Below are 13,032 nucleotides of genomic sequence, written 5' to 3' on the forward strand. Positions count from 1 at the left end.
AGACGGACTTGCTCGAGGTGGCGACTGTAACAAGTTGCTGCTGCCTGAAGAGACCTGACCGCGAGGCAGGTGTAAATGTCCGGCCCGTCGGACGTGTCGTGTTTTGTTCGTCCCCGTCGGCCGGCCGCAGCTGCTCGGCTTGTGCCTAGTCCTGTCGAGGGCGCCGCGAAAAAGCCAAAGGTCTCCCCCCGTGTCTTTCATCCAGTATTCACGCAAACGATCGCCATTGAAGGCGGTTTGCCAGCGGTCGCCAACCATCAAAGACGATTTGATTGTTTTATGTCTGTGTTTTTGGTTGGACTCTCTCTCTCTCTCTCTCTCTCTCGTTGGATCTTTTTGTTGGCTCCCGCGAGTCCTCGAAGTGGAGCCAATTTTTTTATTGCAATTTGATTCGAATACGCAAATTCGCCCAAAAGCGCTCTCCACGCGGAGTCGCGCACGTGAAGTTTTGCATGAATTTTGAAGGCTACCCCTGCGGTCGGTTGGTTGGTCCCGGCGGTCCCCGGCGGGCTCCCGCGACGCACCCGCGGATTGTCAATTGTGTACCGAACTGGCCGGCGGACGACGACGAAAAATTACCGCAGCTGATCAGCGGGCCGCGATAAGCACCGAAGCACCGATCTGCGGCGAAAGATCTTCTGAAGGGCCGGATCGTAGCGCCAGGCCCCCGGGGCGGGATACGCACGGCAAACGGCAAAAAGAAGCTCAGCCGGAGCTGAGCCGAAGGGTTGAGCATTGAAATAAATTAAATCACTTCCTTATTTATATCGGATGTAAACTAATTAAATCGACGAACGTACAGCAAACAACTTGTCCTGCGTGGCAGCGCTTGGGTGGTTGGGGTGGTTCTAAAAATTCCCAGACTTGCCGGGTGAGTCCGGAGGACTGGCGACGGGCAGCATAAACCGTTGGATGGCGGCGGCTCCAACCGAAGGAAAACATTGTTTATTTTTTTCATATATATTATTCGGTCTCCACGCGGGTCTCTCGGTCGTCCGGGCGGGGATCGTCTTCGAGCCGGAGCCGGAGTTGCAGCCAGAGGTGCATGGGAAAAACTCACGGCACGGCTCAACCCGTGCGCGGCCTTTTCCAGTGAATCGACGCCGGCCGGTGTCCGGACCCTACAATTTGCTTCGATTTTCGCTCAACCGTCGTCGTCGTCGTCGTCGTCGTCGTCGCGGTCTGCGGCTTCGATTCGAGATGGCGGATCGCGAAATTGGATCGCAATCGTCTCCGTCCTGCGATGTGGCTTTGATTGATCCTTTGAGTCCCGTTGGCAATTAAAATTGGGGCGCCCTTCGCCGGCGCAGCAGAGGCTGCGGGCTGGGCCGAGGATTAATTTCAGGAAGCCAAGTTCGTTTGGCCAAGGATGGGCGTGTTGGATGGGCTCGGGACGCTACGGCGTTCTCCCACGGTTCATCCGATCGAGCCGATCGATCCTTACGATTCTTACGCAAAACGAAACTCGAGTGGCTTTCTACTACTTTTGCGCCTTTTGTACGAAAACCAATAACCAATATTTTCAACAATAACCAGAAAGGTAAAACTTAAATCCCCAAATACTAATTTTATCTTATCGAATTATTAATTTTTCCGGCCCAATTCCACAATGTTGTTAGAACAAAAAGGGGACCAAGTGTTCCCGAACAGTAGAAGGTTGCCTTAAGGGCTCGCATCGAGCACACACGGGCATCGGTTTGATTTATTCGATTTTGATAATGTTTCTCACACGTGCTGCCCTTGTCCGTTCACGCCCACCGGGTCGGGTCCGGCCCGATGCGTTTGTAGTATTCCGGCCATCGAATCGAAGCACAAATCGAGGGCCCAAAACAGCGTCGGTCCTGTGGTCCACCACCCAAAATTTAATCTCGTCCCGCACCGCGTTCTGCGATAAATGCGATCGCAGCTCGAATCGGCAAAGGCGTAATCGTACTGCACACGCCCCGGTGCTTGTCTTGGCCGAAAAATCGAAAACGGTACCAACAGGAAGATGGCGTCACGAAAAAAGGGGCAAAACCTCGTTAAAACTCAAACCCAATATCGATTGCGGCGCAGAACGCTTATGATCGCTGCTGCTGCTGCTGGCAAGTCTCATGAATCAATCATCAACACTAGCCTCCTGTGGGAAGGATTGTCGATGATCGCCGCAAGGATCGCATTCCTGCAATCCCGACTGATCCCCGATCTAATGTGCTGATTGCCGAGCGGTGCCCGATATCGATCAGCCCCAATTAGCAGCAGTACAAACAAAACACTTGTCACCGTGGTGCCCTTCTCGCTCGCTCTCTTTCTCTCCCTCTCTCTATCTGTACCTCTTTCTGTTGAAAGCCCAGGAGAGGAGCGAAACGAATCCATCCGAGCCGGGCCTCCAAGAAGGCGCGGAACGAAGACAAGAGCCAAGACAACATCAAGATCGCCGAGGCAGCTCGTCGCCGTCCACCGGCTTCTGGGCGCCCACGGACAGAGGACGATAAAATGAGTCAAAATAAAGCCGCCACCGAAAAGCGGGGCCCTCCTCCGGGGCCCCCTGATCCTGCTGATGGCCCCCGCTGGAGGATCAGAAAACGAGATGCAAAAATTATCTTGTCGTTCCCGATGATACCCATCGATATTGCTACTTACAATTAAAAATTATCATAAATATAGCGTGTTTATGAACGTGCTGGGCCCAGCGAGGGACCTAAGGGTCAGTGCGTGCGTGCGTGCATGTGTGTCCTCGTCGTACACGTCGGGTGCACATTTCCCGTTCCCGGTTGATTAGTCTTTTTTCACAATTGTGAGGGGCAGCAGCCGATCGCACTTTTGATTGACACATGATACCGCCCGGACTGGAGTCCGAACCGGACAAGTGTGCGAACGTGTGAAACATTTATTCAAAACTTCAGCTCGCGACTTCTGCCGGAATATGGTCGGCGCGCATATTAAGCGGCGGGTTTATATGGCCTTCACAACATCTGATGGCACGGCTTGAGCACGTCGTCAGCAGAGTTAATACACGAGTCGGGGGTAGCGAATAATCCCGCGATACTTACGCTAACCAGTCTTCGTTTCGGTTTGATCAGTGGACGATTCTGGCCGTTCATTTTGTAGTAGAGTCCGCAGGCGTTGCACAGATAGTGGCCGGTACCGTCCCGTCGCCACAGGGGCGTCGACGTTGCACCGCAGTTGACACATTCTCGACCCTCTGTTTTTGGAGCGAAAAAAAGGGATGGAAAGAATAGAAATCATTAGACATTTTACGGATTTTACGGTCACAACAACGGGGTACGTTACTGTTATTTGTTATGCCCATTGCCCGTGCCCCAACGTTAGAGAACCTTTAAACAGACCCAACCCAACACCGCAGGAACGTGTCACCAAAATAACCGTTTGTTGAGAAACGGGAAAAAACCCGTAGTTGACAGGCGCCCAGATCACGCAGCCCGCCCGAGCCATGACTATTGAAATTAATTAAATTAGTTCGGCAGCAACATTAATTTCAATTTGACGTTGATAAATTAGGGACCCCGAAATCACGCAGCCGAAGGTTGAAGGTTGACCTACAACCGCCGAGCGAACCTTAGAAACGTGTCTCCGAAAATTCCGTCCTTCCGGCGCTCGTTAGGGGCGCGACAATCTGTGGGCTCCTTACGAGCGGAACCTCACGGCCCGGGGCCTAGAACCCGGGGACATCATTTTTTATGCGCCCTCCACACCGGTGGACTCCACCGCCTCCAGTCCCGAAGGACGAACAGACCGAGAGAAAGGTTTTCCCACCCATTTCCAGACCTCGGCCACACAGCTGCCCACACTATCAAATATTAGTTAACCGTTTAACAAGTTATGGAATAAATTAGTCTCGATTTCGCTTTCGACATTTCGACACACTCGTAACACCGATTCGACGACGACTGCCACGGTTCCTCTCGGTGGCCGCGGCTTCCGCGCGCTGTCCGGCCGCGCAAGATAATTTTATGCAGAGAGAACAACATTTTTATTTCGATATTTATGTGATTTTCTTCACGGGACCGGATCGAGTCGACCGGTGGAGAGTGCTGATCACCAAATTCTGAGGCCCGCTACGGTTTAAGTATCTTGTTCTTGTTAATTTTTATAAGACATTGTTTGTCGTCCCATTCGCCCCATTCCGGGTGCCAGCGCCATTCATGGTAGCCCCGGGTCTGGGGGTCTATTAAGAAAAATGTTACTTCCTCGATCATTGGCTACCCTCGGCGCGCGCGGGAAGGGATTCGATTTCTTTCGCTTCGCTTCTTCGACGGCGACGGTTTTGCGCGCCGTTTCGCAGGCTAATCCGGCCCGGCTAGGTGTTCACACGGAGGGACCCATCGCCAGGGGTGTTCCACAGTAGTAGTGTGGTGGTGACGCTGGTGATGACGCTGCCGTGGTACTGATCGCCGGGCGGCGAGGGCCCACAGCTGGGGCTGGGAACGGAAACGGAATCGATTCCTTTTAATAATCATCATCCATAACATCATAATCACGGGTATTCGCCATATTTCATCGCCCGCCGATCGGTCCCGGGTCCGTCGGCTGGGGGACCCGAGCCCCCAGCGAGGTTGTTGGGACAGGTCCGAGCCCATTACCGACCCGGGAACCTGGTGGGAACTAATTAGAGCGGCTTCTGCCACGCCAGAACCATGCCGGTTTCGACCAAATCGGTAGCGTACGGGACTTTCGCGGAATAACGTTTGTTGGGTCTAATGTTGGGTTATCGAAACCTAGGGGCTGCCAATTTGATTAAAACCATATTATGCTTTTCTTCGATGCTTTGAGAAAGCGAGTCTGAAGCCGAGGTCAAGCGTGCTCGATTCGAAGGCCGCGAAGAAGCTTAAGGAAAGAGAGCTTCAGTTAAGCTTATCATGGTGTGGTGCATCATGAATTCATTCCGAAAGGTCAAACTGTCAACACAGAATACGATTCGAGGACACATTTTAAAGGTAACAGTCTAGATGGGAGCCGAAACGCAGAATGCATCGAAGGCTATCCCAAAGAAGAACGGATGGATTATTTTTAAGGTAATGGCATATACTTAGAAGCGAATTTCCGATTTTTTTCGATCGATCGAGATTTGTTATGTGACGAGCATTGACCTGCAACTTGAGCGGATTGCATCGCCTGGCCGCATGGCTGTTACGGGTAATGCATTCAACATTAACCGCATCAACCATCCCGTTAACAACCTAAATGATGAGTGACCCAACCCAGCCAATGTTGGAAGGGCTTCCGGCTTTTTGTAGCCCAATTTGCTGTCTCATTAGCGTGCAGCCCACCGTTGTCAGCGGGGCCGGAAGAGTGTTATAAAGTGGCCAGAAGTTTGTCCTAGGTTGAAGTTAAAATATCCACGTTCGCCATTAAGGTCCTCGCCGGTGAGCAACCAACAGGTGCGCGTCGCCTCGAACGAATCGGTAGCAAAAACTCGACACTAATCTCACCTCTTTCGCAACGCACATCGCGAGGAGCATCGATTCTCGTGTCCAGTTTCGGGGCCATCCGGACGGGTCCGATCGTCTATCCATAAATCGCATTCTCTATCGCGCCCGCCCGGGTCCACCCCAGCGATACCCAATTATGAGCAGAAAGGAAATGGCCTCCCGGCGCGACCCCGGGGCTCCGGTGCTTCATCTTCCCGGGGCTCCAGGGTCCAGGTCCCGGGCCAGGAAAGTGCCGCGATGGTCGTCATTTTTCACCCGGGGGCCCCACGGCAGCCCCGAAAACGGAGGCGTACATATTTTCGGTAGCGATGATATAAATTAAAAATTTTATTCATTTATATTTGGCTGCCGCAAACAAGATGCTTTCTCCGCGTGCGTCCGGGCCGGCGCGGGAGACGCGGCGAGGGCCGCGCTTCCCTCCGTTCGCTGCCCCCACTTCGCCTGGCTTCGCTTCTGTTTCCGAGAAAAAATAAACCACCAGCGCCAGTGGGCTGCGGGCCGCTGAAGCAGGCTCTCGTCTCAAGCACACGCTGTCAACCCACTCCCGCCAGAGGGACAGAGAGAGAGAGAGAGAGAAAGAGCGAGAGAAGGATTTTAGGGATCACCCTCCGAAAAGGCAGCGGAGACAAAACGGTCCACGGTCACGGTCCTTTCCCGGTGGTGACCGATAATAAATCAGTTACTTAATGATCTTTCCTAAATAAATCGCCGGTGGTTTCGGCCCGGCGAGCGATCCTCAGCCTGCCTGGTGGCGCAGCCTGGCAAGCAACGAAAACGAAACCTCCACCGAGGGGATCGTTGTCATCGTCGTCGACGACGACGACGGTCAGTGGAGTAGGATTACTGGGCCCCGTTGCTGGGGATGCTCACGCCAAGGAGCCACGGCGAAGCCAAGGAGCTCATCTTCTCGAGCCTCGAGCGTTTTCGAGCGTTTTCGCTGCCTCCCCGCCGAACGAGCCGCGAGTCCCCCGAGGGAGGGGCCCCGATTGACTAATGTTTTGTTTAACTCGTATAAACAATGTGTCGAGGACAAGTTACAGGTATTTAAACATTCTTTTTCACCCGAGTCCCGAGTAGTCCCGAGGAGTCCGGGCTCCGAAACCACGGCATCACGGCATCGCAGGTGACATCGCACACCGTCCGATCGCCTTCTCGCTGTGCTTCTTCTCCGTCTCCGTCCCGGGTCCGTGACAGGGTACGAGGGTACAGCATAACGACGTAAGCAGGAGCAAAAAAAAAAACGAACAAAATGTGCACAGTCAGCAGCATATTCACAGGGCCACCTTCTGTCGTGGCTGCTGCCACTGCCACAGGTCCGGAGCTGTGGGAAAAATCCCGCTCTGGGCACAGAAACGACTCTCAAGGGTTGCACTCGGCGATCTCGGTTGCATCTCGTCCGTACGTCCGTAGTGCTTGTGGTGCCTTTCGTCGTATTTTCATTAGCGTTGTGCACGCCCCGGTCATAAACTGTTCTGGGAGCGCCAGAATCCGGGACGACCCGGGCGATTAGCCTGGGAGACACCGGACCGAATGGTTCCGGAATTCCTACCACTTGTCGTACCATTACAATCGACCCAGGATCGCTCCAATTCTGGCCGGCGATTCTTCGATGACACTCGTTGCACAGCGAAGCAGCATAACCTTTTCCGATTCGCTTCTAACGCCGGGCCGCAACACGAACGTGCGAGCATGGCGTGCCAGTCTAGCCGCTCAGCGCGCGTCCTTGACAATGAACCGACTGCAATTTTATGCAAAATTCTTAATTGCTTCCATCGCACGCCGGTGTGGCCGGCCGCACGGCAAGGGCACCGGCAGGTGGGAGCGCACCTAGCGCGACTTTGACGAGTTAATTTTAATGCTCCGGCTAATCGTGGATCAATCCAGCTCCGCAGCCCGGACGATGATGTTATCATCGGCGTATCGGCGCTCCGCGTGTTCTGGGTTCGGACTATTTATGCGCCTAAACAGCTCAACATAATGAGGGCAACGATGTTATCGAGCGGCTTTGCGTAGCTGAAAACAATTTAGTTTCGGGGGTTTTGGGGGCCCCCGGGCTATGCTATCGGAAGCGACTACGTGCGCGAGTGTGTGGATTTCATGCCGGCTGGGCCAGGATGAAATCCTCACACGTAAGACACACAGACACGGTGGTGTGTGGTGATTGTGAAAATAATAAAAACGGAACATCGAACAGAAGAATTAAGAACTGAGAAAGGAAAACGAAACTCAGGCCTCAGAAGGAGTAACGAAACACAAACGAAACGGCGTAAAACGAGTGACAAGTGAAATCGGACCCAACATGTCGCACATTCCCACACAGGTTCGCTCGGGAAACTAGACAGGCTTCGAGAGAGTGGCAACACATTTTTCCTGGACCAGATTTTGCTATAATTTATTGTGCAATAAATTTTTTCGGTGCTGCCAGGTAGGTGCCGGAAGGATTCGGATCTTGTCGTGGCCCAGCGCGATGATCCTTTTCAGTCAACCCTATCTCGTTCTTTCGCTCTCTCGCTCGCTCTCTCACCCTTAGCAATCCTTCTGCCCAAAAACCGGGAGGAATCCTGTAGGTCGTGATTCTATCCCTGCGTTGCATCGATCGTGTCTCGATCGATCGAAGACCCGGTGGCAGCCACCATAAACAACGCCAGAAGGTTGGCCTCTCGGGCCTAAAACAAAACCCGGAGGCGAGCCTACACACAGAGCACCAGCCACTCGGCCATCCCAAAAATTCTGATCTCCACCCGTGCCGCACACCTTTCGTCGACGACGGCACCGGCAACCGCGGGGACTCGCCCGGGGACGAAATTCCAAAAACTGTCACACCGTGGAAAATATATGGATCTAAAGCCCGAGCCCATATGTCCCTCTTGGGTTCGTTTTCGAAGTTTTCCTCTTCTTGGCCGAGAGGGCCGAGAAGGTTCCACTGGCCGGTGGTGACCACCTGAAGTGAGTCGAGACCCAAGCATCGGTCCCGGCCCGCTCTTCGATTCGTTTTGGTCTTTCGCCGGACTTTCGCACCGTCACCACGGTCGGGGCTAATTGGGTTGGTGCTCGGCTCGAGGATCTCGTAAGCGCGCCAGGAGAGGGCGCCAGCATAAATAATTTCGTCTATTGCCTCCGCACGTCACAACAGGAGCGTGTCCTTCCTTTCGCCCAAAAAAAACGGGGTTTCCACGGGCATCAGTTTTCAGGTCAGCAGCCACTCGTGTTCGAGGGACAGTGAGAGAGAACGAGAGAGAGTTTCCAAAACGTCACGTACCCGAGTGCCATCGGTTCCGGTCTCGTCCCGACGACAGGGATGGGGTGTTAAAATATGCACCAAATCCTCGCCCAGTTCGCCGTGAAGTGGCTTTTTAATTAACTTTCCAATCGAGCGTCTCTTCTCGATCTCGAAACAAAGAGACAGAGAGAGAGAGAGAGGCATCTTGAAGATTCCTCGCATATCGAAACAGTTCACCCGTTCGCGGACGCCCTGCTTCCCGGTTGCTTGACCTATGACCGATCCGTGGCCGGGGCATCTACCGGGAAGGTAGGTTTCAGCGGCATCTCCGCGATGCACTTTGCGGCAGCGCCTCATCATCGCCGTAGCAAAACAAAAGCCCCCCAAACATGTGTTAAACGCGAACGTGGGCCACTTCCGGCACCCGCGGCAAGGGGGTGCCCCCGCACGCCCTTCCCATCCACCTGTCCAAAAGGTTCCCACCGTGTAGCGGCCGTCCGTTGCGTTGCGTTGTGTTTTCAACAATTAACTTCGTGTTCAAGTTTGAATTTCCTATTATGACTCCCCGTGTGCTCGTGTGTGGTGTTGATGGTCTTAACCGTGAAAATGCACCAGCCCCACCACCACCACCACCACCACCACCACCAGCGCCAGTGCCTCCCTTCGCCCTCCTTCGAGGTCGAGAAGGTTTCGCCAATGAAGCATTGAGATTTAATTTATGTTTCAGTGCGCCAGAAAGAGAGCGCAAACGAGCCGTGGCCGTGCCGGGGGGGGCCGGGGGGCCGTTCAAGTGCACGGGGCGGCGGGGGGCCCCGCCGTGCGGTGCTTGAACGCGCACGTCTTGCGCTCGTCTTAATTTATGCGGCACTTCAATTCTGCTCCGAACGGCTCCGAGTGGTGCGCGCTGCGTCTGATGTTTTCGATCTATCCGAAGTTTTTTTTTTTTTTTTATTGTTGCCGTTGTTGCGGCTGTTGTGTTTATTATTGTTATTTATTCGAAACGGAAGCCCCAGGCCAGTGGCCGCAATTGGGGTACGCTCACTTGCGGCCGCACTTGTTCGCTACAAGCGAACTACAAATGGGTCGCGGGGCTCTGTTTGGTTATCTCGGGCAGCCGAGTTGGTGGTCCCATTTTCCAGCCTACCGATCATTGAGGTCTCTAGATGGGCTCATATTACCCACCCCGCCGATCGATCCTGAACCGTCCGGAGATTCGATTTGACCACCGGAATAAAGTCGCCGGTGAACTGGCCAAGGCAGAAGTCAATTCCTCGCTAGGTTCCACATATTAATCAAAGGCCACGGGGCCGCCGCGAGTGAGTCCGGTCGTAACGTGGTTTGATGGATGCTCTCGTTAGCTTCTTGTGGGTTTCAGCAAGGTGTCCGGTGCCCGGTCACCCGAAAACCCGGAAGCTCTCCGTCTTTCTTTCCCAAACTGGGGCCAGCGTGTCCGTGTTATCGGTGCAAGTGCATCGGAACCGTTCCTTATTTTTTCCCTGTGTGCAAAACCTGACCGACGAGGTGGACCGGAACCGACTTTGTTTGCGGCCGAACGACTGGCAGAAAAGTCCCCCGAATTCCGGACCGTGTCGCGCTCGCGTATTATAAGGCCACATAAATCTAGTTTATGTGGCCACCAACTGCACTCATTTACATTTCGGGCGTTCGGGTGATCGTCGATCGCCGGACTTTATCACCACGGAGAGCAAAGACCCCCAGCCCGTGGAAGAGACCCCCGGATCAAATATTCGTGAAGTAAGTATGTCCAAGTCTGGACCGCGCGGTGAGCGATGACATAATCCGGCGGAACTATTTTTAATGTCCACCGGGCGGCGTGAGTGTTTCCCGGAACTCGCATCGGCCCATGATGGCTACCGAAATTCGTTGACCTCATTAAAGAAGGGTCCGTTGGGTTGGTTGTGCGTGGTCCGGGTGGTTAGTATACTTGGAGGCTCTCATCGGTGCTACTGTTGCCGTTTTGCTGTAGCTCGCAAGTCACGTCAAAGCCGCCGCCGGCCACTAGAGCCGGGGCCTCCTCTTCGGTTCCGGCAGTCTGGCAGTCCGGCCCGAGTGCCACTCGACCCGCCCCGGCAAGTGTCCTTGAGTGAGCGGCCAAGTGGCCACCACTTGGCTCCCGGTCTTCTGGAGGCCGGGCAGCCGTTCCCAGACCGGTCCGCGGTCCGCGGGACCTTTGGTCGTTCTGTTTTGCTCACTTTACGAGTTCGGCGCAACTCGCGGACGCGAGAGATCGAATCGAACCCCGGCGATCGTGAGGCTCATACCGAAGCACGCCAGCCACTCTCGGCCCACCGAGGGCCACATGTGGGCAGGTGTCTGACCTGACCTACCGGGGTACCGGCTGACTGGCGCGCGAATGTACCGCTCCGGGTCGGCGCAACACGCCACACTTAAGTGGTTCCAATAAAAGATTCCGCCTGCCGAAATGTGCGAATCGCCGGAGGCACGCCAGGAACGTGCTTCGCTGAGGCTGAGGCCTCCAGAAAGGGGTTTTCTCCGAGAACCTCACTCTCCATGCCATCTCCGTGCGGTCGGTTTTATTGTTTTATACGAGCGTGTGTTCCATTAACGGCTGCTCTAAATCAAATCGCGCACGCGCCTCTCCTCTCACGGGCCGTGCCACCCGCTACCCCGCTGCCCTGTCAAACACTGATTGATGATCACCGACCACCACCGCCGCCGCCCGATGCGCCATTATGGGCCGCCAACGCCGGCCGCTACTGCGCTCGGAGTGGACGCGGAGTCCAATTTCGCGCGGCCATTACTTACGCGCGGCCACTAGTTTATTAGATGCAATATAACCTCGGTGTAAGAACAATAGAATGCGAATAAAACACTCCCGCACACAGTCGCAGGCCGCGTGGACGAGTGAAGGGCACATTATGCACTCTGACGCGGAAGGGAATGCAATAAATAATGTGCTTTGCGCGTTCTTACATAAGCGAGTGGAAGAGAACTGGAAGCCGATAGAAGCGCCCTGTACGCCAGCAACCGTACCTCCCCGTGCCTCCTCGTAGTACTTCCAGGCCGCAACTGTCGCCACGCCAGATTCGATGACTTAAGTGTGCGAATGTTCTGCCGGCCCTCGTCGGGTATTGTATGCGGTGAGTTTCGTGCAGCTTGCGGGAAAGACACGAAAATTGCCGAAACTCCAAAACGGGAGGGTCCGCAATGTGCCGTGTCTTCGCAGCCGGTGATCATCGTCAATTTGAATAATTAACACCCGATTTGTTCAGCACAACAATCGATGTGCGTAGATAGCGCGTTGATGGTGGGAACGTTTCGCGCCATCATCGACTAAGCCATTCACAGTCAAGACCAGATGGCCACACAGGTTCTCTCGAATGCTGGGTTAGTTAATTGAAGCTTACAGTCCACAGCTTTGTGAGTTTACCTTTACGCGATCGGCGATCTGCGATCGAGTACAGCACTTGGAATGATTTTGCTGATCACCCGGTGTCGATTCTAATCATTTTGGTGCGAGAATGTAAAGAATTTGTTTAAATGTTTTGAATAATTGTAGGATTACTAAATGTTCTGGGTGTTTATGGGATTCGGACACTTCAAGAGGCTTCAATTCAGTGAGACAATTTTCATCCAACGATTCATTTAGATTTAAATACAGTTAACGATTGACCTTAACCGTATAAAGCTCCTCTGAAAGATTCGCAGTTGGTCCTTCGTTTGCCATTCTCAAGACAGGACCAGCCCACTGGAGCCTGGCGGAGCGTATCAGCGGCTTCTTCACTGTCTCTCTGCAATTACGGAGCCAAATATCAATTTGGGCATCGTGCTCTCGGACGTGGCTGACAGAGTTTTGTCAGTTTTAGACAGAGTCGTTGTTGAAACTGGTGATAGGTTACGCTCGAGACTTTGAACTTTTGGTCCTTCGGCCCTTTCGGTCTAGCCTGTTAGATTGGTAGTATTTGGATTGTTGGCATGTTTAAGCTCCATTTCTTTATTTCGTTGCCTTGTTGACCTTATGAGGATCACGGATCGTATGGCAGATTCTCTTTTCAGTTTCCTTTTCCAGTTTTTACTTTGTGTCCAGGTGGATTGTCATGGAGCCAAAATACCGCACCGTGTCTTCTGGCCCATTCTGGACGTTTTTCGATCAATGCATGGTTAGAATTGATCATTTGTTGCCCAGGGCTTAGGAGCTTGTGACCACACCTTTCTATTCACATCAGAAAGTCTTTTTTTGAAGTCGTCCGACGCTCTTTCTTTATTAAGCCAAAATCGCCATTTTAAAATTTCTTAAACCGCTTAAAATACTGCGATCTTCCAAAACGAAGCTTCGACAAGAATTTGATGCAATTCTTTAGCAGTTTTTTTCCGCGGCTCAGAGAATACCTGGAGCCC

At 53.4% G+C, this 13,032-nt stretch overlaps 1 protein-coding gene across 1 annotated transcript in view; it reads right to left on the bottom strand.

Annotated features, from left to right (window-relative positions):
- LOC131209392 (GATA-binding factor C) overlaps positions 1-13,032 on the bottom strand; it is a 69,264-nt gene that overhangs the window by 22,366 nt on the left and 33,866 nt on the right. The window contains exon 4 of the mRNA XM_058202448.1: positions 3,033-3,184. Coding sequence (XP_058058431.1) covers positions 3,033-3,184 — 152 coding nt within the window. The remainder of the gene's footprint in view (positions 1-3,032; positions 3,185-13,032) is intronic.

The sequence above is a fragment of the Anopheles bellator genome, chromosome 2 (assembly GCF_943735745.2).
Source record: "Anopheles bellator chromosome 2, idAnoBellAS_SP24_06.2, whole genome shotgun sequence".
Classification (NCBI taxonomy): Eukaryota; Metazoa; Arthropoda; class Insecta; order Diptera; family Culicidae; genus Anopheles; species Anopheles bellator.